At 33.6% G+C, this 24,587-nt stretch overlaps 4 protein-coding genes across 4 annotated transcripts; 3 read left to right on the top strand and 1 right to left on the bottom strand.

The window, feature by feature from the left end:
* Nucleotides 1-215: 215 nt before the first annotated feature.
* On the top strand, nucleotides 216-4,886 carry LOC122594074 (endoglucanase 11). Its single transcript, XM_043766549.1, has 5 exons — nucleotides 216-587; nucleotides 818-1,030; nucleotides 1,167-1,367; nucleotides 1,774-2,028; nucleotides 4,134-4,886. Exons 1-5 carry the CDS (start codon nucleotides 357-359, stop codon nucleotides 4,779-4,781), a joined length of 1,548 nt encoding a protein of 515 aa, XP_043622484.1. The 5' UTR covers nucleotides 216-356; the 3' UTR covers nucleotides 4,782-4,886.
* Nucleotides 4,887-10,126: 5,240 nt separating this feature from the next.
* On the top strand, nucleotides 10,127-14,338 carry LOC122591002 (protein NRT1/ PTR FAMILY 6.4-like). The gene is made up of 5 exons (XM_043763180.1): nucleotides 10,127-10,404; nucleotides 10,499-10,610; nucleotides 10,745-10,962; nucleotides 11,541-12,082; nucleotides 13,317-14,338. Exons 1-5 carry the CDS (start codon nucleotides 10,402-10,404, stop codon nucleotides 14,203-14,205), a joined length of 1,764 nt encoding a protein of 587 aa, XP_043619115.1. The 5' UTR covers nucleotides 10,127-10,401; the 3' UTR covers nucleotides 14,206-14,338.
* Nucleotides 14,339-16,628: 2,290 nt separating this feature from the next.
* Nucleotides 16,629-18,241, bottom strand: LOC122593783 (50S ribosomal protein L30-like). The gene is made up of 4 exons (XM_043766232.1): nucleotides 18,102-18,241; nucleotides 17,583-17,792; nucleotides 17,326-17,491; nucleotides 16,629-16,902 (listed from the first exon to the last, which is right to left on the bottom strand). The coding sequence occupies exons 2-3, from the start codon at nucleotides 17,772-17,774 to the stop codon at nucleotides 17,342-17,344; spliced, it is 342 nt and encodes a 113-aa protein (XP_043622167.1). The 5' UTR covers nucleotides 17,775-17,792; nucleotides 18,102-18,241; the 3' UTR covers nucleotides 16,629-16,902; nucleotides 17,326-17,341.
* A 1,589-nt stretch (nucleotides 18,242-19,830) lies between these two features.
* LOC122593009 (plant UBX domain-containing protein 4) lies at nucleotides 19,831-24,452 on the top strand. Its single transcript, XM_043765344.1, has 4 exons — nucleotides 19,831-20,370; nucleotides 22,421-22,715; nucleotides 23,545-23,640; nucleotides 23,882-24,452. The coding sequence occupies exons 1-4, from the start codon at nucleotides 19,898-19,900 to the stop codon at nucleotides 24,260-24,262; spliced, it is 1,245 nt and encodes a 414-aa protein (XP_043621279.1). The 5' UTR covers nucleotides 19,831-19,897; the 3' UTR covers nucleotides 24,263-24,452.
* The last annotated feature ends 135 nt before the right edge of the window (nucleotides 24,453-24,587 follow it).

The raw sequence follows: 24,587 nt of genomic DNA, 5'->3' as shown, positions 1-24,587 counted from the left end.
AAAATTCGAAAATAATTTATTTCCCTGTGAAATATTGTTTCTTATGTCGCCTTTTTATTGACCCCCATCGAAATATTCAAGAGTGCAAGTAAACAAACAATATTGGAATATGGAAAAAACGGTAACTATATTTATTACCCTTTTTACATGTCTCGTGTATAAATTATCATTCTTCTTCCCCACTTTATATAAACTGAATGAATTCCACCACACACATTCCCTCTAAATTCCCCCTCTCACACTCCTTTCTTCACTCCTAAATTCTTTTTTAGGAGTGAAGTCTCTCCACATTTCACTTCTCCCTACTTCCCATTTTCAAACATAACCGAAATTTTTTAAAACAAACTCACATAAAAATGGAGAAGAAACAGACAGCATTATTAGTATCAATAGCAAACATTTTCTGCTTTATTATATCTTTCTTCTCCATTTTCCCATTTTCAATTTCCGCACCATCACATAACTATTCTGATGCCCTCACTAAATCCTTGCTTTACTTCGAAGCCCAACGATCCGGTCGTCTTCCGTACAACCAACGTGTCACTTGGCGCGACAATTCAGGACTAATGGACGGTCTTGAACAAGGGGTACGTCATTATATCACACTAACATTATAAAAAAAATAAAGCACATTATACTAACCACATTATGTTATGGACAAAAAATGTGAATAATCATAAGTGGTGTTGCTACTAGGCTTTTTTAGAAAAACCACATTATTACCATAATTATTATTTTGGTACTCAGAGAATTCATCATAGTACTACTTTTTATGTTATGGTATGTTATATTTACTTTTTATTTATTTATTTGTTAGGTGGATTTAGTAGGTGGATATTATGACGCGGGTGACCACGTCAAGTTTGGTCTCCCAATGGCATTCACGGTGACAATGTTGTCGTGGAGTGTTATTGAATACGGTGAATATATTGCCAATGTAGGCGAGTTAGAGCACGCAATCGAGGCGATTAAATGGGGAACCGATTATTTCATTAAAGCTCACACTAGTCCTCACGTGTTATGGGCCGAGGTAGTTTGATATGTAAATAAAACAACATTATATATTTATATAGTTGTATACTGTGCATTTATTTTTTATCAATGATGTTGTGTGATGTACATGTTATTTTTATGGAATTGAGTTGTAGTTATTGAAAACGTGACAGGTGGGTGATGGTGACACGGATCATTATTGTTGGCAGAGACCGGAGGACATGACGACGTCAAGACAAGCGTATAAGATTGATGAGAACCATCCAGGGTCGGATCTTGCTGGAGAGACTGCGGCCGCTATGGCCGCAGCCTCCATTGTGTTTAAAAAGACTAACCCCCATTACTCCCATTTGTTGTTGCATCATGCCCAGCAGGTATCCAAATAACGCTAATTGCCTTATTATTGGTCAAAATGACAATTATACTTGGACACATTTTGCAATTATATATAAGTTAATGTGTTAGAAAAAAGTATTGGTAACTGAAGTTAACTTATACGAGTAATTTATATGATCATTGTTAACCGTAATACTGTTTTGTTGCCATTTCTTATAGTTTCATATGGGTAGAGAATTTAGAACATTTTTTTTCCATCCAAACTAAATATGCATATTATACTCCACAATCCATACTGTATAAAGTATACATTGTTGTAAATAACAACTAAATATTATTCCCCTTTTCAGATTTACTGACATAGTAGAAATTTAACCTTTTGTGCATCTATATGAACATTTTGGGCAAACTTGTAAAACGATTTGTATTCGGAACTTTTTGTAGTTATTCGAGTTTGGGGACAATTATAGAGGCAAATATGATGAAAGCATGGGAGTGGCAAAGAATTACTACACATCAGTTAGTGGCTACAACGACGAACTATTATGGGCCGCAATGTGGTTGCACAAAGCCACCAATAACCAGCGTTACTTAACTTATGTGATCGATAATGCACATTTATTCGGTGGCGTTGGGTGGTCCATAACTGAGTTCAGTTGGGATGTCAAGTTTGCGGGTATTCAAGTCCTTGCAACTCAGGTACAATTAAAACACGATCATATAGATATGAACCGTCCTTTATTTCCATCTACTCGCACATGAACTCTTGTGTTTGCCATTTTTGTCGACTTTGATTTCGATTTAAAGTTGTTGTCCCATTAGTTTAGCCAAAATCGGTATGTTTTTTAATGGGACAGCAATGGTCAGTTCATTTGAAATCACACATACAAACATAAAGTTAAAGATGATTGAAAAAAAGAAAAGAAGACAGTACATTTTGATTAATGTAATAACATGTGTTTTTATAAAAACAAATGAATGAAACACCAAAGATGTCATTTTCGGTATTTTAAATTTAAGTATGTCCTTTAATTCTGTTTGGAGGTTTTGTTGTAGGTTCCTTTTTAGAAATGATTCCTGATTGTCAATTGTCATATATGATTGTTCTGAAGGCAAACATCAATTTAATGTAAATATACAGAGTAACATTGACCAAAGCGACTCAGTCACTGTAAACTTACAATAAAAGTAATCTTTGAATCAAACGACCCCTAAAACTTATGACATGAGAATATGAAACGAAGATTAAATTAAGGTAAAATCCCGACATCTAAACCTAAAGAGCGCAATATTAGTATTCGAGGACAATATTTTAGTTTCTAAAGTCTCGTAGAGATACATAGGCGTGTCTTGTGTCTTTTGTAGGCTTTCTTTTTGTGACTTTTTCCACATCTTAAATTTCATTCAAATCAACAGATAGAAAAGCATAAATTTGAATAGTCACTTTAGAATAGGTTTCTGCTCTTCCTTTTATCTTCACACTACAAGAGTAGGCATACTCATCATAGAATTGAATTTTAATGATCCTTACTCCAATACTCCTTGCCTTTTATACCTTAAATAGAGTTTGATTGCATTCTCTCTAACTTAAATAGGGATAAAGCTGTCTATTGAGACCCATAACCCGTGGAAAACGTTGTTAGGACTTAGGAGTTCCTTTACTTCCCTTTTTTTTTGATGTGAGAATACACCACAAAAGTTTGTTGCGGCAGGAGAGCTCTGGCTCATGATTCTTTGAATCCAACTGACCCTCTGCCTTATTCTTTGAACCTATTTAACCCTACGCCAAGGACGACGCCCTAATTATACAGGTTGATTTGTTAACTAATGAAGATATTAAATTGATTACTCTAAAAAACTCAAGCATTAAACTTTTGGGACTTATATGAATCTTTCTGACTAACCAATTCAGAGTTGTAGAACCAATAATAAATATTGATGGATTGGTAAGCAGTACAAATACAAATATGTGGGGGTCATATTATGAAGCACATGGAAGATGATGCTTTTGTCTTTGCCAAACGTCAAACAAATGTGGTGTAGAGGTGGCTAAAGCTTCTAGCTTTCACTTCTTTATGCCCCTCTCTACCCATTCTACTGTTTTTACTTTTTACATACCCTTTAAATCATTACTGTAGTTTTCTGTTTTTTAAACCTTTCTTACATAAGCTGATAGACTTGATGGGTCAGGAGACTTTGGTAAAAGTAATACTCTAGTATGCATATGGGTAAAAATGTGAGATTAATTTATACAAAATTACATAATGATGATTGCTAATTAGTGTACTCTTTAACATAAAACTTTAAGTGCCATTATAGCTGAGTAACAATGGTCAAACTCATTTCTATAAAGTTAAGCAATAAAGTAAGGTTGAGTTTATTTTAACTTTGAATTCAAAATATTCAAATAGTAGAGATCAGTTGGTCCCAAACTTTATTATGTGCCTCCCAAATTGGGTTATAGGATCTTGGTTGTATAATAGCAATTGATTAGTTTTGAGATTAAACTACCTAAATATTGGTATAATAATTTTGAATGAAGTATATAGGGGACCCTTTAGACAGACAATCCCATATGGCATGTAGTCTTTGTGGAAATGATTACATCCTTTGTGGAAGTAATATGATTTTCATTTTGATTACTTCCTTTTGTTTTCCTCCATCATAGTAATATGATTTTCATTATACCAAGGGGAACATTACCTTTTCTTTTCTTTTTTTACTTATAACAAAGTATGCTTGATTTTATATATATATGCTTTTGATGTTGTTTTTTGTTGACATTTTGGATGAATCTTGTGCAGTTGCTTATTGATGAAAAGCACATGAAGCATAAGCACATATTAGAACAATACCAATCTAAAGCGGATTACTACATTTGTTCATGTCTAAACAAAAACAACGGTACAAAGCACAACGTTGCTTATACTCCTGGTGGTCTCATCTATATTCGACAATGGAACAACATGCAATATGTTTCCTCAGGAGCATTCTTGACGATGTTGTACTCAGATTTACTTACCAAATCAAACCGAAAAGAGCTCAAATGCCACGGTGGAGAAGTAACTCCTCAAGATCTTCTACAATTCTCAAAATCTCAAGTGGATTACATTTTGGGCTCTAACCCATTGAATATGAGCTACTTAGTGGGCTTTGGCCCAAAATTTCCTAGCAGAGTACACCATAGAGGTGCATCAATTGTGTCATATAGAGAGAACAAAGGGTTCATTGGGTGCACTCAAGGTTATGACAATTGGTATGGGTCAAGCGACCCTAATCCCAACATCGTGGTTGGGGCATTGGTTGGTGGCCCAAACCATAACGACGAGTTCACCGATAAACGGGGAAACTACATGCAGACTGAAGCATGTACGTATAACACAGCACCACTTATCGGGATTTTTGCAAAGTTAAGTTATCTAGAGAATACTGTTTTACATGCATCTTATTAAGCAAAGGCTTATACGATGAAATCGTGTATAGTATTGTCAATAGTAAGCGAGTTTTTTTGTGGCTTAAATTTAGAGGCGAAGCTAGCGAGTTTTTTTGTGGCTTAATACTGTTTTACATGCATCTTATAGTATTGTCAACAGATACCAAAAACGTGTATCTGTTACAATAGTACTAATATTATTTTACTTTCCATATTTTTAAGAGCTTGTAATTTTCACGCATTTGCCTATGTATAAAAATCGATTCGAGTTTATATGTAAATAAGTTTGAGAGTATTTTAATTAAAACCATGTTTAAGATAAAAATTTCATTCATATCCAATTGATAATATATATATCTGCAAAGTTATGATGAAAAGTTATAAGCAAATTGCATATCAAATTAGTTTAAGAGAAAAAGCCATATCCTGTGTTAATGCGCTCCAGTATCTAAGGTGTAAGATGATATTGTTAAACATCTACTGAAATTTCAATTGTTAATGCGCTCCAGTATTTGAGATATTAAAAAGTTACAAAAAGGTAAAAACTTGATTTAGATAACATTCTTTTTTTAACTTTTAAACTAGATATAAAGTTCAACTAATATTGAAAGATATTTGATGGTCGACTAAGTTAACATTAACTAACGTAAATGATAATCAAATCCCTACTGGATCCCAAGTAATTTAGCTATTGTATGTGACGTTTTCACTTACCCCTAAAAATTTGTAAGCTTCGCCACTAACTATTGCTAGATTAATTTGATTTTCAAATCCCTACAGGATCTTCGGTAATTTATGCTATTATATGTGACGTTTTCACTCATTATTTTCACAAGAAAGTGACATTGCTCAACTAGAAAGATCTTTTAACTATTTGCTAACTCGTATTATTTTTATTGAGTAATGATACATCAAAATTATTGACAGGCCTATAAACATATCTTAAATATCTAGTGTTGGCGATTGCCATATAGCATGATTTAGATAGAACAATATATAAAGGCCTTCTTTTTAGGTATCTAGACTTAAGTTTGATCATATCATATATGTCAACATTAAATTTTTAGATATATTTGTAAGTTTATTAAATCGGTCATATTTATCGTTTTTCCATTTGATCATAATAATACTATTTAGACACAAAATTCATGGGATGGGACTAAACATGATTAATTCATTCACTTTTTGGCACAAGTATTTCATTCTACTCTTTTTCATTATTATTATTTTCGTTCTTAATTTTAGGCATATCGCATATCATATATATCATTTTTTATTCGATGAATCGAAGATAACTTACCTAGACGAGACAACAAAAAGGCCCAATGGTCTAGGACTCTAGGTTGACCTCCATTGCTTAAGGGGAGCTACCCTAAAAAGGCCCATAGTGTGACCAGCATAAAAATGTGGCAAATTTAGAACATATGGATAAACGTAGTTATATAACCATCGAGTCGGGCGAGTGTGATTGTGTCACAAGCATTTCGCACACGTTGTTGTCGTTTTATGTGAATATATTCACCTTAAATACGTACGAGTATTGATTTAAGCATATTGAAAAATGAAAATGCCCACATGGCCATAAATACCACTGGCATTTATAAAGATGATGCTTTATCATTATGTAGGAGAACAATACGACTAGTTTTACGGTTTCTTAATTTATTTAAAGTATCAACTACTAGTAAAATGTGATATTCGCATCAGCTTTTGAGACTATTCGTGCATAGAAATGGAACAATACTTGCCGAATCATTCGACAATTGCATTTATTCATATTCAAATTCTTCCAAAATTGTGCACCATCTTCGTTGATGGAACAAGACTCGGGATGCTTTTCAAACAAACAAATGATAACTTGATAACAAATATGAAATGATTTATATAAATGGGATGTTTTCTATACGTGTAAATAAAAAAGGAATTATCTGTCTAGGCTACTTGAAGAAATTCAAGTCGTTTTTCTTTAACATATACGGCCTAACTGATATTTTCGTTGTCGTTCCGTAGACTCTTGTCTTAGTTATCTCAAACCATTACACCACTTTGAACTTTAATGATGGTCGCATGATGTGATCGAATATTCTTAGTGTTATGAGTTATTGATAATATATACGCCAAACTGTCAAATAAGATTAAATAAGACATAACATGATGAAAGGGAATTGAGATCTTTTAAAATTATTATCTACTTCACTTTGTAAAGTTGTAAAGTTGATGAATGATCAAGATTAAAAAACCCTTATCTAAGGATCTACTTCAACTTTACAAACCAATCCTCTAACATGAAAAAGAAAAAAAATGTACACAACAAATTATTAAGATGTTGTGATGGTCGGATGGTGATGTATCCGCGCGTTGCGACGGTGATGGAGGGAATGGTCGGGTGATGATCATGTAATGGCGGCGGCGGTGATGAGGTGATCTATGGGTTCCACCCTTAGCTGTACGGGCTCCGCCTTCGAAGTTAAAAATTCGTCGAAAGTATATCGAATAACTACTCTAATGAAAGAACATAAAATTTTAATAACACCCATATAATTTTTATAATTTATCGATGTATGGTTTTTGAGATGAAAGATTTTGAATGAATTAGAAGAATAAAATGATTTATGAAGGAGAAAGAAAAAAAAATGATTGGTTGAGATTTATGGAGAGAGAAAGGGTATTATAGTTATTTTAAGTAAATATAGAATATATATGATAGACATTTTGAGAAGGTATTTAAAATCAATATTAAAAATTTAAGTTCAATGTTGAAAATGTAGAGGAAATATGTTTTATAATATAGTATAGATAATATCCAGGTAATCTCACATTATCCTTTCATAATATTTATATTGTTGCATATCACATGAAAATCTAAAATCGCTTGGAGGTTATACCTAAAATTCTAACATAATAAATAGATGAGAAAGAGTGATTTAGATGGAAAGATACACAACTGCAAAGCGTTGATATATATCTAGTGATCGGGCCTTCGATCTGTTTCAGAAAGGATATAAACGTGGTTTGATTGATATGAACACCCAATTTTTCAAACACGTATTTAGCTTTTTATGATCAATGATTTGTATTTGTCATTAAATTATATTAATATCAAGAAAAGACAAATTTCTTAAAGATTCATATGAGATAATTATATTCGACATTACCACGTAATAAGAGTAGATATGAATCTGAAAATTAAATATATCTAAGCCGATATGATTTAAAAGGAATGCTATAATACGAATCAAACTAGGCCCAGCATATTATAGAACTTTAATTTTCGAATAAATTTGTGAACCGTCAACGATTTTCTGAATTATAAAAATATACATAAACGGATGAAATTTCCTTTATTAAGGTTACATACTTGCATGAGAAAAAAAATGAGTCTTTATTTTTCTCACACGTAAAAGTTACATGCATTCGGTAGAAAAAATGAAAATTTGATATATACAACCAAAACTTTATATGTCGGATACAACAATAGCTAAGAATAACAAATTAAAATAAGAACAGACGAACATAAACAAAACTTTAGGAATCTCAAACAAGAGACAAAACTAAAAACTTTTCTAAAAAGGGTATGAATGCTTTATCACGACAACCTTTTTAGTATTATTAATTAATATGAGATCAAAATATAAGAATTCATTGTTTTACTAAATACTTGTACATCGAAAACTTTACAAATGCTGCCGCCAAAGTATCTCCATCCCAAAATCAAACTCATATTTGAAACGGATATAAAGCGACCTAAAATTCTAACATATCTACTAATTCATACGTTGTGTATCTACGATTTCTTCTAAACATTTCACTTTTTGGTTTTGATGGGTATGTTATACCTATATACTTTATAACCTTAGCTTTTATCGATCGAGAGAGTAGGTTGACAACAAGACGATTACGACAATCCAACCATTGAAACAATAACATCAGGTAAGATGAATCGACATATCTTATCACCGAACATTAAAGTCATTTCCAATTCGAATATCAAAATCAAAAGCGTAATATCAAAGTATCTTTCTTATCTTAGAAAAAGGACGGCTTGTAAAAGACGAACAATATCAATATGCAACCTGAATTCTATAAAATAACTTCTAGTAAATAGGAGGCAAGGGTAAGTTTTAACCAGTTCAAAAACTGAAATTCAGTGATAATCTAGATTGTAAATTTTTATCGGTTTGAAACAGGTATTAAACCAGGATTCATTCGTGCTTGGATGAACATCTGAATGTAACCTTTTGTGACTCAAATTACCAGAATATATTCATTTCATAGTTGGTTTTCAGTACTGTGAGTCGTGAGGTGTAAACTTGAACCACACATAATATGCTTGTTTTTATAGAAACTATTAAGATAACTTCCCATTTTTCAGCAGCTTCATGGCCCAAAAGAGAAGGAAGCAACCAAAGCAACAATAAAGCCAAACAATTTTCTAAGGACCACGAATAATGAAACTAACATTACCAAATTATGCTTACTGAGTTACTTCAATCCAAATAATATGTGGTCATATGATATATATACAGAGGGAAGGGAATATGAGGCTGTTAGGCACCTAAGTTGGGTGAAAAACCTCTCACATACCTTTTTTAAAACCATAAAATCATGGGGGGCCAAACATTTATTCAAAATATTAAAATATTGGTATGTGAGGGGTTTTTCACCCAAGTTGGATGCATAACAGCCTCATACTCACTTTTCTTTCTCTCTCTCTCTCTCTCTCTCTATATATATATATATATATATAACCATTTGAACTACACGATTTTGACTTGTATCAATTGAAGTGATGCCTTTCAAAAAAAACTTGCCTATTTGATAGCAATAAAACGAATAAATGATACATATCATATGGCGCTAAAAATTACCATCCATGACTAATAAAACGGCCAAAGAAAAACAGAAATGCAGTTAAAAATTCACAAAACGCATTACTCGCTTAGATTTATATAAATAAGAAGAAACATACGAGACAAAATACATGTGCGTCAATCCACAATTTTCAAAAGAACATAGATCTCACATAAAAACCAAAATGCAGCATTGCAAAATTTTAAAACTCTAGATGTAAAAAGGATTTTGTTTAGCTGGCCCCAGTCATAGAGATTGAATCCAAATTTGCATTGTTACTAAGGGTCCAACAATATCCACCTTTCATTAGGTATGGCCAGTTTCACCACAGAAATAATTTTTAACATAAGCCACAAATAGAACAGGACAGTTGGAATAACAAGCAATCAATCCAAACCCAACCACTAAGTGAAGTTAAATCACCACCACTTGATTCAGGTAAGGCGCAAGTCAGCAAACTCGTAGAAGACGTATCTTATTAATAGGTTAAATAGCCGAAAGAAATAAACATGAAGCAAACACATTTCAAAATAGTTTTTCTAAAATACAAGATACTTATTGAGCATGTGCCTTGATGCTATTGAGACTTGAGAGAACTTTATACAGGATTCTCCACCTGAGATTTGGGAGAAGACTACTTTTTCCTAAAATCTTTTATCAAATATCCTACTTTTCCCCTACCTTCTTTTTACTTTTGTGCGACAAATTTCCCCTATTTAAAAGAAATTCTTATACTTCATTAGCATATCTGACTATCTCTCAACAAACATAAAACACACACAACAAAAATGGTAAGTTTTGTCAACAACTCCCTCTCGTTATCAATCTATATATAAAGATATTTTCATATCATTCATATGCATTGATTTCTTCACTTTTTACCAGGTTTTAGCTGTGTCAAAAACCGAAAAAGATGATACGGTTTCTGTGGATTATAAAGGAAACCCCGTTGACAACTCGAAAACTGGTGGCTGGCTTGCAGCTGGGCTTATCTTAGGTACTTATGAACGCTGGTAGTGTGTACATTGAAATCCACAAACTTAAAGAACTCTTGTAGACAAAGTTTAAGTTCAACTAACTTATATATGTTAAATTGTTGTTAACATTTGTATTTTCTCCCTATCTATGTAGGAACTGAACTTTCTGAAAGAATATGTGTGATGGGGATATCAATGAACTTGGTGACGTACCTGGTTGGAGACTTGCATCTTTCTTCATCAAAATCTGCAAACACGGTAACAAACTTCATGGGGGCTCTCAACATTCTAGCCCTCTTTGGGGGATTCTTGGCAGATGCTAAACTTGGTCGTTTTTTAACCATCGCTATCTTTGCATCTATATGTGCTGTGGTAAGCATCCAATATTTTGTTCTTCTATCCTCTTATTTTTGGTAAAAATTTAGATTTCAATTTCTATAGAGCAATTATATATACTGAACTTTAAAATACAATGACGGTGCTATAATTATCAATGATTGTACTTCACTTAGATTTAGGTAAAAATAGGAGCTTTCATATTTCTTCCTATTCTACTCACAACAAACATATTGGGTAAATTAGGTTGTGTCCTTTTTCTTTCACTATTGCCCTAATACTAAAAGACAGGGTTTTAATTCAATTCCGACGTTCAAAAAAAAAAGTAAAAGACAAGTTCAACTTAACGTGCCATACAAATATGATTTTGTAACTAATTTGGCTACCCAACTTTCTACAAGTCACTGAAGTTGTCTATTCTAGTCAAAGTCCCAGCATAATGATTTACAATGCCATACGTAGAAAAAAAAATAGTTCAAGCACTATGATAGGAAAATAAAAATAGTTGGTTACTCATAGCAACAAGGTGATAGTAGGTTGATAAAGCATATACAGAAAATTTTAAGAAAAATTGTAAACTGGAAGTATTAATATGCTCGTAATTGTTAAAACAGGGAGTAACACTATTGACACTAGCAACAACACTCCCAAGCATGAAGCCGCCTCATTGTGACAACCCAAGAAAAGAACAATGTATAGCAGCCAGTGGAAACCAACTAACACTACTTTATGTGGCTCTTTACACCATAGCATTAGGTGGTGGTGGCATAAAATCAAACGTTTCAGGATTTGGGTCTGACCAATTTGACATTAATGACCCTAAGGAGGAGAAAGCAATGGTCTACTTTTTCAATAGGTTCTACTTTTGCATAAGTCTCGGGTCTCTGTTTGCCGTAACTGTATTAGTGTACATACAAGATAATGTAGGTAGAGGATGGGGGTATGGGATATCAGCCGGGACTATGATTATAGCTGTTATTGTGTTGCTCGGAGGGATAACTTTATATCGGTTCAAGAAACCCCAAGGGAGTCCACTAACAGTTATATGGAGAGTGGTGTTTTTGGCTATAAAGAATAGAAAGCTACCTTACCCTGCAAACCCCAGCTTCTTAAATGACTTTAACAACTCAAAAGTTCCACACACAGCAAAGTTCAGGTATATAATGTAGCCTAAATAAATTACTTCCATAATATGTGTATATGATGTGCATTAGACCGAACCTATAAACACCAAACCAAAAAAAAAAGGAAAGCTGATATTATTACAAGAAAAGGCATGGCAAGCTATATCATCTATAGTACCAAAAGGAAAAAAAAAAAAAAGGAAATAATAGTGTGTTTAGTTATAGAAAAAAATTAGTGTTTCCTAGAAAATTTTTGAAGGAAAACATGGAAAACACAAGATGTGATCATATGTGATTTTTCCAAAATAAATTTCATTAAAAACAGATAACTCTATTTTCCAACTTACACAATACTCATTTGCAAATTCAGTTTTATAATTCATTGATAATTTCGCACTTCATAAATGGAAAACTCCTTGTGTTTTCCAAACTTGCAACTAAACGCATTTACAAATGTTTTCTAGAGAATTAAAACCACCTTTTATTTTCTTGAAAAATGAAAATGGAAAAGTAAAAAAAGTTTTCTATAACTAGACGCAACCTAATATATCTCTTTTAAAGACCATACTTGAGGCGTCCATTTTGGGTCGTGTTTTATCGCAAATGAGTCATGCAAAAAAAAACTTGGCTCAGAGGAAAATGGGTCAACTAAATTAAACAGGTCCAATGGTGTAATTGGATCAATGTCTATTTTTGATGCATATAACCTACTAAATCATTATTATTCAAATATTTAGATAATTTCATAGAATTAATATGGTTTCTGTGGTCATAACTAATCCATAGATTACATATGCTCAGAAAACACCCTTAAAAATGGACAGGAAAATGTTATCACTTATCAAGTAAACCCAACCCTGCTGCAGCCTCTTTTGACCTGTCCCAAAAACGGCCTGCTCTACCGTGAACCAGTTTTAATCTGTTACCTAACCCGTCCATATTCCACCTATATCATCAGCTATGAAGCAAGATATAAAAAAATAAAAAGTAAAAAAAAGCACCAGTTTAAGACATAAGAAACACCAGCTAACTTTCTTATATATATTTTTTGATATGTCAAGAATACTCCATCATCATCTGGTCCCAAGAATAATAACTCAGAACAGATGACCTACTTTCATGTTTACATTGTCATACCACTGATTTTTTACACATTGTTACTGGACACGGCATTCTTTGACCGAAACCAGATCGTTTTTTATTATACCAATTAAACAATGTACTCTGAAAACTGAATACCATATTATTTTATACAACTATATACAGGCCTCTTGACAAGGCGGCAATACTAGATGATTATGCGGCTTCAGATGAAAACAGAAGCAATCCATGGATAGTTTCAACTGTAACACAAGTTGAAGAAGTCAAAATGGTTATAAGTCTCATCCCTATATGGTCAACATGTATCCTCTTCTGGACAGTCTACTCTCAAATGAACACGTTCACCATTGAACAAGCCACTCTCATGAACAGAAAGGTTGCAGGCTTTAGCGTACCCGCAGGCTCCTTCTCGGTTTTCCTCTTCCTATCTATTCTACTATTTACCTCTCTTAATGAACGGGTCATTGTCCGTATTGCCCGAAAGATAACACACGATCCAAAAGGACTCAGAAGTCTTCAGAGAATTGGAATCGGTCTAGTCCTCTCGGTGGTAGGAATGATAGCTTCTGCTTTAGTTGAGAAGAGAAGACGTGAAATGCACCGAAACCAAATGAAAGAGATTTCCGCTTTCTGGCTTGTCCCTCAATTTTTCTTGGTGGGTGCAGGAGAAGCTTTTGCTTATGTGGGCCAACTTGAATTTTTCATTAGAGAAGCACCCGAGAAGATGAAATCTATGAGCACTGGGCTATTCTTGAGTACCTTAGCCATGGGGTATTTTATGAGTAGTGTATTAGTGTCATTGACTGACATGGCTACTGACGGGAGTTGGCTTAGAAACAATTTGAATAGGGGTAAACTAGAAAACTTCTATTGGCTGTTAGCAATTCTAGGAACAATAAACTTTCTGGCTTTTCTAATTTTAGCATCAAGACATCCATATAAAGTGCAGAAGTATACGGGACCTAGTAATGGTCCAGATAAAGAAATTGAGAATTGGAATATTGATGACATAGAGGTGAAGAAGGCAGCCATTGGAGGAAAGGAAGAAGCTTAGTGCATATAATTATCAGATAGATTCATATATTTTGGTGCTAGATGTTTCATGTTTGATTATATTTTGAGTTGTTTCTTTATGCTTTGTAACAGTAAAGCATTTGTGAAATATTAATAAATTCTCTTTCTTCTAACTTTCATTTCCTACAGTATTCTTAAAATGCAAATCTCCAAAAACATTCTTTATGCAAACTTAAACATCTAAACAAACAGACTTTTCTCTATTAAGGGCCAATTCAGGGTTGCAAATATAGATGTATTGTGTACAGCAACTGGTACACCTTCAAGCTTGTATAGTCATATACTCATAATTGACCAAAATGAATTAGCAAATAACTCGTATACCTAATAATCAACGTACCCCATACTTTGTTTGAGATTTAGCACAGTGGCTTTCTGTCCTGAACATTTCTTTTTTTATTTTACGCAAGTCAATTAAATGAAGTAGATTGATTATTAGGTTTATGAATTAGGTGATTAGGTCTAGGGATGAAATCAGTTCCGAAACTGTACCGAACCGACTGGTACCGATACCAAAATCGACCCAAAGTGAGAACCGAATACCGTACCGATTACATAGATGCGGTACCGGTTCGGTACTGGTATTTCGGTTTTGTACCGCAAAATACCTATATTTCATGAGATTTTAATTCTGGCATCAAAATATACCACCTTAACATGTAGTTAGCAATTTGGCAATACATTTATCTAGTTCTGACATGTTTGCAATCAAAATCTAGTTAGTCAGTTTGTTTTTTACAATCCAGTTGAGTGCATTGATGTTTTTCTAACGCTTTACAAGTTAATAACTTAGTTTCATATTTCTTAAAATTTGCAACTATTGTGGCCATAAGGTAATACCTATACAACTCTTTAACATTGACATAGCAGATTGTTTGGAAATTACTCGCTCGATTTCATAAGAAAAATACGAGTTTTTTGAAAGCTCATTGGATATAATAGAATTAATATAGACGATCGAGACAGCACAACTGCAATCCTGTAATTGTTTCTAGCTTGTAGGCCAAATTTATCTAAAGTACTTAAATGTTAAATAATATCTTTATTACTTTGAAATCTTTTCTAATTATGTTACACATCGCCACATCGGAAAATGAAACAATTACAAATTGAGAAAAATAAACTCTTTAATTTTAAAACAAAGCAGTCCATTTATATTGGGCATGGAGGATTGATAAACAGCTAAGGTGTTGTTTGGTCAATATATAATATGAACTGTAATTAATATCTATTGCTTCACACTATCTAATGTTGTTGCGGATCTGTACACTACATAATAGCTAACAAAAAGCTTTGTTCTTGTATATAGCAAAAAGTCGGTTCCATTTACGGTTTTACCGGTACCAAACCGATTAGTACCGAAACCGAAAATAGCTCAAACTAAAACTAAAAAACCGATACTGAATCCTATCGGTACAGATTTTCGGTACCGTAGGTACCGGTTCGGTTTCGGTATTTCGGTAATCTTGCTCATCCCTAATTATGTCTCTTAATTTTCTCTTATTTAATATCTAGTATTCTAGTCCCTATTTTCATTTACCAAATTCTGACAGATAGATATCCCGATATCCATATCCGCATATATGGACACCCCTAGGTGTCTCATTATTCCACGTGTTGTATATCTGTACATGGATAATTCTCATTCGAGATGTATTTGGATAGAAATGATAACTTTAAAACCTAATTACATATAATGCCTGACAAAACTAACTAAAACAACTGACTTCAGTATGCTTCAAATAAGATTAACACACTTTTGATAGCTTGTCCTATGAATGTTCTGTTAGTTTTAGCCCTCCATACTTGTGAAATTGTGATCATTTGACTACATATTAGAAATATAATTATACAAACCTGACACCTGTGCATATCCCTTTCGTGGGCAGGCAGCCCCAAGGTGTGCATTACATGACTTGTGACACATACACACATATATGAGCTTGGTGTTCTCTCTTAGGAACTAATTTTCCAACATCAATAGCATAATGTTGAATATACAAACTGAGCTGGCACTAGCAACATACTATTAAATTTGGTTTGTGACGCAGAAAAGTCAATACGATTACTAAGATAATTATAGTGATAATGATGTATATAAGGAGTAATAAAGAGTAAATAATTATAGAAATTCATTACATCTTCTCTGAAATTAGCTCTTTCACTCTGTAGCTTAACTTGATCAATTAGTTGTGTTCTAAATATTATATGTTGAAAAATCTACATTGGACATTTCAGATATAGATCAAAATAGCTGGCTACTGCAACCTAAATTCCATATTCACACGATTTCCACAACTCTGTCCAGGAAAACTATTGCTTAAATTGCTAAAGTTATTAGCAATTCATGAGCACAAAATTGTAAATCTGAGAACCTTCTCTAGAATATGCAAGGTATTAATATGAAGATGCCGCATACTTTTTAGTTTAGCACTTATAGATATGCCAACAAAAAGAACAAAGTATTTCGCTGCTAAACATACATAAGTGAACAATGAAATAACGGATCAATCCCTGCTAAAGATATTCTAAATAGGTCTATCGCTATAACATTTCAAATCTAAATGTTTTCCTCCATATTATGCATACCTTAACTAAATAGGTGCTTTATCAGAAAAGAACCTGGACTGCATTTCCCACGATAGCTCTAAACACACCTTGGAAACCCAAGGAAATCCTAAAATGATTGATCAAAAAAAAGGAAAATATAAGAATACACACCATCAAAACGCACCTGGCTGAGACAGGTACCAATATTGGCTGATCAAAATCTCATACAGGATAGGTAATTGGTTATTGGTCAAATCAATTTGACGCTAAAATTGGTCACTTTTTTGTACAAGTCGATCTGTGTTAACCTGTAAACAGCTTGTTGGTTCCTTTATTAAGCATATCAAAAGCGTTAATAATAATTACAAAAGAAATTATCATTATGACAGTTATCTCAATTTTAAGGGATACTTCAAGCCGTTTATCAGACTATAAATTATTTGATCTGGCCCATTTGAGATAAAACACAAACCAAAACAACATATTCATAAGTAAACGAGCCAACCCCACATTTCGTCCTCTACGAGCATCAACACACAAAGGTACTTACACACTAAAAGAAGATACTAAGCAGCCTGTTGAGCCGAATCTTTTGCAGGAGGGGTAGGAATATGATGGCCGACAACCAAAGGTGGACGGATAGCACGATGCTTTGCTTCCTTTTCCTTACGTGCCTTAAACATTTCTTCAGTCTCGATAACAACCAATCTTTTAACCTGGGTAGTAAAAAATAATACGTAATATTACTTATTAATCTACTAATCACAAATAAACCATAACTCGATGCGAACACTAATATTTAAGAACCTGTTGGAGCATTCCTCGAACAGTAGGAGTATTCCATCGCATGACAGTTCGATGACACTTTCCTAGCCGCAACGCTTCAAGTGTGCGCCTATGAAGTCTTCGGGTTCCCGGGATTCCCCTGACTAAAGTAATGTATAGGTTGGGACTCCATGCTATTGGAACACATGCTTTGTAAGCCTTGTAAGCATTCATTTTGTCTTTTTTTTAGACCTTCAAAAAAAGGGTTTAATCAAAATGTATATTCATTACTAAATAAAAATAAATAATAATAAAAAAAAGATAATCAGGAATAAATTTTGATTTTTTTAAAGCTACATCTAGGGATAAAAACCAATAGAACTATTGCGGGCATATGGCAATAAAAACATATATAGGTCATTTGGAATATGATAATTTTGATATGTAATTGATACTGATATAACACACAAAAATAATTATAATAATTATGATTATATGAAATGAGAAAAATATGTAATTGAATAGTTGAACTGGAACATATGAAGCAGAGAGAATGATAACCTGTGTGTCTATGATAGAACGAGAGGAGGAGGAGCCGCCGCCGATCGTAGCAATTTATGGCGCCGATGTGCTGCTTTACTAAATATGATGGTGGGGTGTAGGTCATGGAGGAACGGGGAGGGCGATAGTCAAATGCGTTAGTGGGCTCCCTTCGGATTTAAAAATTAGAAGGGATTTAAAAATTCGAACATGAATATCAGAGAAAAAAATGAAATGAAATTTTAAGAACACTCATATAATTTTTATAATTTATTGATGTATAGTTTTTAAGATAAAAGATTTTGAATTAAATAGAGGAATAAAATGATTTATAAATGATAGAAAAAAATGGAAATGATTAATCCTCCTAACCTAATAGCCTAATAATCCTTCTAACTATGAGATGATGACGTGTGGAAAAATCAGGGGGCAAGATTAGAAAAGAGAATTAGTGGATAGCACATGTAACCTTCTTAATATATTATGAGAGTTATTAGGCTATTTGGTTATAAAGATTTATCATTTTCAAAAAAAAATGACCTTGAAAATTCATGGATGATCCGCCATTGCTCACGACTCTACCTTCTCACAAGTCACAACCCTTCATAGGTAACATCGGTGTTTCTCAGTGGGTTAGATTAAGCCGATCCCCATAAAAAGTAAAAAGTAACAATTATATATATTGAGTTCTCGACGTGTCATACCCCCTCTAAGGATTATCTATCATTCATCCTTAAGCTTCATGGCTAAGGAAGAACTCGAGCCCTTTTCGGTATCTCTACGTCGCATCACCGGTTCGAATCCTGCCTAGTGGCTTTGTGAGATTGAACGTTACTTTTCCTTTTATGCTTTCTGAAAAAGAACGGTTTTTCTATGTAGTTGAGTTATCCGATGATAAACCTTTTTATTGGTTCAATTCATGGTATCATGCTCCAATCCAAGCCTAAAATAAAATAAACCGAAGGCCCAGTTCCACCTATCTACCAATAAACTAAAATTGGATTGATATTTTCTTGAAACGACACGTGGAGCAATTCTTGATCGACATATGTCCTTTTATTTTATTTATTTCGTTAAATTAGATTTTTTAGTTGTATATAAATTCAATTTTTTTTATTAGACTTATAACTAAACTCTAACTCTTGGCTTATTAATACAAAAGATATTATAATCTTATTTGATTGATTGTTTACACATTTATAAATTTTCTATTTTTTTCTCTCAATTATTCAACTCTCATTACTTATATTAATTATAAGTTATTACATGAAAAATTCAAAAATTTGAGTTTACGATCCGAAATCACAAGGCTATTTTTCATCATCCACTATGCTTACAAGTTTCGATTTTGATTTGGTTCTAAAAATTTAAGGTAAATCAAAAAATCTAACCAAACATATATTATATTTATTATCGTTTATTATAATTTAGTTTCGCTCATCGATTTACTTTAACCACAATTTATTTTATACTCACGAATCATGTATGAGGTATATTCGAATTTCTTTATGATACAATCTAAAAATTTAAGGTAAATCAAAAACTCTAATTAAACATATATTATATTTATTATAATTTAGTTTCGCTCATCGATTTACTTTAATCACAATTTATTTGTATGAGGCATATTTGAATTTCTTTATGATACAATCTACTGTTGTTAGGACTAAGATATACGTAGATAGGTAAGATACATACACAATCATAAAAAATCTTATTTATAAACACACGCGTCTCTCACATTCGTAAGAAAAAAAATACCTGGACTCTCCCGCAAGAAAAGAAAAGAATCCCCCGCTACTACCAAACACTCTACAATGGAAGAACACACGACGACCACCGCACACCCGAACCAAAACCTAATCACACAATTCTCCGAAATCACCTCCGCTTCCCTTCAAGAAGCCACTTTCTTCCTCGAATCACACAATTTCGATCTCGATTCCGCCGTTTCCACCTTCTTCGAAACTTCCTCCGCCGCTGCCGCAGCCGATCAACGAAACCCTAACCTTAACCCTACCATTCCAACCGATGATCTCGCTTCTCCGGATTCTTCACCGTCTCGTTCCCGATCAGCTTCTCCACCTCCGTCTTTTGGTTTACAACAAGTAGCTGCTGCTGGTGGTGGAAATCCGTATAATCTTCGGTCTCGGAATGCCGGTGGTTCGGATAAGAAGAAGGCGTCTAGTAGTCGGATTCGAACGTTTTCCGATCTGAATCAAACCGGCGCTGGTAATTCCGGTGATGATTCTGATGAGCCTCAGGAGTACTATACTGGTGGTCATAAGAGGTATAATATTATTGATTTTTTTTTTGTTAATTATTAGTTAATCAAATAATGTGATTGATATTTGTGATTTTTGTAGATACTTTGAGTGTGTGATATTAATGTCTAAATTACGTTAGTTTTGTCGATATAGAATGATTAGTTTTGATATTATAAGCGTTTCTACCGTTCGTTAAAATAAGGATACTTTTACAGCAGTATGACCTGATGTGTATATACTCTCATATCGTATGACGATGATGTCATGATCATGTAGGTTAAAGAATGACAATGAGGTGAATATTTAGTATTTGAATATATACAGCGTTTTTGATTATTGAGGGCTGAATAAGAGTAGGGTTTAAGCCATTTGTTAACCTATGTGGTTTCCTACTGTACGCACTCGAACCTACGTTTTGTTACACGTCTTAATTGTTAAAATGTCAAATTATGTTGGATTTGGTTATTTTTGCAATCAGTTTGAAATGGTGGTGGTATTTTCCTGAAGCAAGGGAAATATTGGAACAAATTTGAAAGTTTAATGGGAATATTGGAACTAAAGTTTATTTTAGTAGCAACGTTAAGTTGTATTTTTATTTGTTGAGCAAATGTGTTATCTGAATGCAAATTAAAAGTTTAAGGGGTGTCATCTAATTAAAGAGTATGTTAGTTTCTTCTATTTTGTGGCAAATCCAGAATAAGTACATTCTTATTAGCTTTTATTATTAAGACATGATCTTGCTATATTGTAGTGGTGGAGAACGAGTCAGTAACTTATGAAAGCTTTGTTTTTTGTTTTGGACGGTTGTTTTTTTATGTTTATCAGGGAAAAAGTTGTATACAATATTGTTTTAATCGATGATTAGTTCGTTTTGGAACAGCTGTTTTCTAATGTGATTATCTAGTTTTCTCAAAGCGTATTGGGTAACTTATTTAAATCTGCATAATAATTCACATTGAAGATTCTTACGATGCGGAGATATAAACAAAATGGTCTATTTGGTTTCTAAACCCTTTTGTGCAGTTATGCCGATCATTTAGTTTAGTCATATCTAAGAAATGCCTCCAATAGCTTCTAGTATTTATTTAACAAAAGATAGAAAGGATACCTTGGGCACTGATGAACAAGAGTATTAATTATCAAGAAATAATAGAGATAAAATTGAATAGATAATGAAGATGTATGTCATGATCTTTGCAATATGCTTATTGTCTTGGTAATCTTGTAGATGTTTACGTTAACTTTGTTATACGTATGTTATCAGTTTTGTGGGAACATACACCTTCTAATTGATTTAAATTTTGCTTTTCTTATTGCATGTGATCTTTCCCATGTAGATACATTCAGTTAATATCATTTTGTACGCACACAATTTTGAAACATTGTTCTTTGTGTCGAATTAATATCTTGATACATTCAATCAATATCTTTTTGTATACCATCCTTGGCCCGAGTTGGCCGAGTTTTGCTAGAATTGACCCGAGTTTTAGCTGTTGACCTGGTTATTAGTCTGATTGCCTTGAATCGATCCGTTTTATGGCCGAGTCACAAACCGAGTCCAGGTCGTTGGTGTTTCACAACGTTGATTATGAAGTTAAAAGAGATAAAGTCGTATAATAATTGATATTTATGCACCATGATCTTGGACTAGTGTGGTTTATAATAGGCTTGGTAATTACGTGGTTATATTTTAGTTTGTATGTCAATAAAACATGATTCAACCAACCTTCATATTATATCATGGTTTTCTAAAGACACACAGTTTCAATGGTTTAGAAACATTAATTCTTATCTTTTTGATTACCTGTGAACTTGTCTGGTTACTGTTTTGGTGTATGAATATTTGCAAGTGTTGGCATTTAGTTCATGTTGACATTTTTTGTAGCATTGTTTAAGATGCAAGAAGTCAATTGTAAATGTAACATTTGCTCTCTTTGGTTTGATATTTTTGATGATAATAGATAATTGGAATTTCCGATGTGTTTTTTCATGAGTGCTTGCTTGTTGGTTAGAGCACAAACAATAGCTAATTTTAACATGGATAACTGATATGGTATTTGGCTATGATTGCAGTGGAATGCTTGTTCAGGATCCTAAAAAGGTGAATGATGTGGATGCACTCTTTAACCAAGCTAGACAAGCAGGAGCTGAACAAGGACCTCCTGATCAAGTCCAACCATCTTCAAGCTCCAGATTCTTTGCTGGAAGAGGAAGAATTCTGTCTGGAGTGACAACATCATCTGATGCACCTCAGCAAGTTGAAACTGAACCCCACACACACACCATCACTTTCTGGACCAATGGTTTCACTGTGAATGATGGTCCTTTGAGGAGGCTGGATGATCCTCAAAATGCATCTTTCTTAGAGGTAGTGTATTTTCTAGCTTATACCTAATGTTCTCTTTGTTCTTATATAATTTAACCATCCAATCATTTCATGTGTCATACTGTCATTTGATAATTAAAAGAGAAGTTGTCACTTCTAATTCTGCTAAGCAATCTCTCTTTTGCTGATCAATGATGAGGATCTTGAACACTAATTTTTGGTTAGTTTATCACAGGTCTCTAGTTCTGTATAGGCCATGTCAATTCTATTTTGTTAAATTACAGAAAAAGGATATAGCTAGCTAACTCATTGTTATCTACAGGGCACAGTCTTTAGTATCGTACGGGATGGATAGTCTGTGTCTAGTATGTTCATACACTGTCTTTTAAATGTAGCGAGGGACGTAGTCTTTTTATATATACTGAGAGACATATAGACCTATAGTCTCATAGCTAATAACAAACATGTGAATAGTATTATGATACCTTTTATCATTCGATTGCCTAAAGCTTTATCCTTGCTATGTCTCTTCACATGTATCTGTATAATCGTTTATGAGATTCACAAAGAAGCCTGTGCCTGTGATCAGTAGGATCAGCTATAGGTATGAAAGTTGTAATCTGTCTTGCCAATATATTAAAAAGCCTGGTTAGAACTGAGCTCTGATTGGCCTTGTCTGAGGACGGATTAGGTTGAGGTAGTTGTTTTATTAAGTATATTATGATCTTTATGCAGTTGGCTGTAAAAAAATGAATATTATATACTGTCGATTTACGATTTATTGTGCCCCTTTTCAAGGGAGGTATATATTTTTTTAAGCTTAGTGTTTTTTTTGGACCATATGATGTATTCTCTTTGTTTGTTGATGCAGAGCATAAGAAAATCTGAGTGTCCCGATGAACTTAGGCCTCCAAAAGGAAGAGCACCTGTCCATGTTAACCTTGTGAAGAAGTTGGAGGAGTACCCTGTAAGTATTTTTCCTATCTCTAAATTGTTGTATAAAGTTTTCTTTGTCGATACATCTTTTGAATTCTAAGACGGTAAGGCATGCTGGGTGACTGCTCAAATGCTCACTATTATTAATTATTAAATTATAATAAACATATAGTGTGTCAAGTCCCAAATATGCTTACAAATGTTATTAGTTTACGCTAATAAAATAGTGATCAGTTGAAATTGCTTCTTAACCTGTGTACATGTATGTGCAGGTCCAGAAACACCGCCCTGCTGCCTTTGCGGGGGTGGGTAGAACCTTAGGCACTGCCAGTTCTTCAGATGATACAGCTGCCACCAGTGCCTCTGTTCCTTTAGCCGCTGCCCCAGCCCCATTTGTGGGACTAGCTGTGGATAGCACATTACCCTCTACCTCCATACAACTGAGATTGGCTGATGGGACCCGTATGGTTTCACGCTTCAATTTGCACCACACTATAAACCATATCCGTTCTTTCATTGATGCATCAAGACCCGGAGGGTCCAGGACTTATCAGTTACTGACCATGGGATTTCCTCCAAAGCAGCTCAACAATTTGAGTCAGACCATTGAAGATGCTGGGTTAGCTAATTCCGTTGTCATCCAGAAACTCTAAAAAGTTTGCACTCGCATATCTTTGTACTTTAAATACACTAATGGAACCCTTTCTCTCCTTCATTTGATCCATATATACATGGAGTTAACAATTGGGTCACTTTTGACTCTTTTCATTGGTATTAGGATACTGTTTCAATGATATAATATGGTCTTTTACCTATATCCAGGCATTCAAGATTCCAGTTTCACTTTTGATCCGATAAATAGTTTTGTTTCTATATCTATGGTTTGAATATACTTGTATCTATATAAAGCATTTAGCATATGTTATACAGTAGTTGATATTTTACGATCTATTATTGACAAGGTACCGACACTTGGAG

This window comes from Erigeron canadensis, chromosome 3 (assembly GCF_010389155.1).
Source record: "Erigeron canadensis isolate Cc75 chromosome 3, C_canadensis_v1, whole genome shotgun sequence".
Lineage (NCBI taxonomy): Eukaryota > Viridiplantae > Streptophyta > Magnoliopsida > Asterales > Asteraceae > Erigeron > Erigeron canadensis.
This window is presented reverse-complemented; position numbering and strand designations above follow the sequence as displayed.

Excerpts from the sequence above, each read along its gene's own strand:
- LOC122593783 (XM_043766232.1), bottom strand. The coding sequence starts at position 17,774 with ATGAATGCTTACAAGGCTTACAAAGCATGTGTTCCAATAGCATGGAGT. Across the intron at positions 17,492-17,582 it reads TTCGAGGAATGCTCCAACAG|GTTAAAAGATTGGTTGTTAT; the intron begins GTTCTTAAATAT and ends TTTACTACCCAG.
- LOC122593009 (XM_043765344.1), top strand. The coding sequence starts at position 19,898 with ATGGAAGAACACACGACGACCACCGCACACCCGAACCAAAACCTAATC. Across the intron at positions 22,716-23,544 it reads AAAATGCATCTTTCTTAGAG|AGCATAAGAAAATCTGAGTG; the intron begins GTAGTGTATTTT and ends TTGTTGATGCAG. Across the intron at positions 23,641-23,881 it reads AGAAGTTGGAGGAGTACCCT|GTCCAGAAACACCGCCCTGC; the intron begins GTAAGTATTTTT and ends ATGTATGTGCAG.
- LOC122594074 (XM_043766549.1), top strand. The coding sequence starts at position 357 with ATGGAGAAGAAACAGACAGCATTATTAGTATCAATAGCAAACATTTTC. Across the intron at positions 588-817 it reads TGGACGGTCTTGAACAAGGG|GTGGATTTAGTAGGTGGATA; the intron begins GTACGTCATTAT and ends TTTATTTGTTAG. Across the intron at positions 1,368-1,773 it reads TGTTGCATCATGCCCAGCAG|TTATTCGAGTTTGGGGACAA; the intron begins GTATCCAAATAA and ends AACTTTTTGTAG.
- LOC122591002 (XM_043763180.1), top strand. Across the intron at positions 10,611-10,744 it reads TGCAGCTGGGCTTATCTTAG|GAACTGAACTTTCTGAAAGA; the intron begins GTACTTATGAAC and ends CTATCTATGTAG. Across the intron at positions 12,083-13,316 it reads CCACACACAGCAAAGTTCAG|GCCTCTTGACAAGGCGGCAA; the intron begins GTATATAATGTA and ends AACTATATACAG.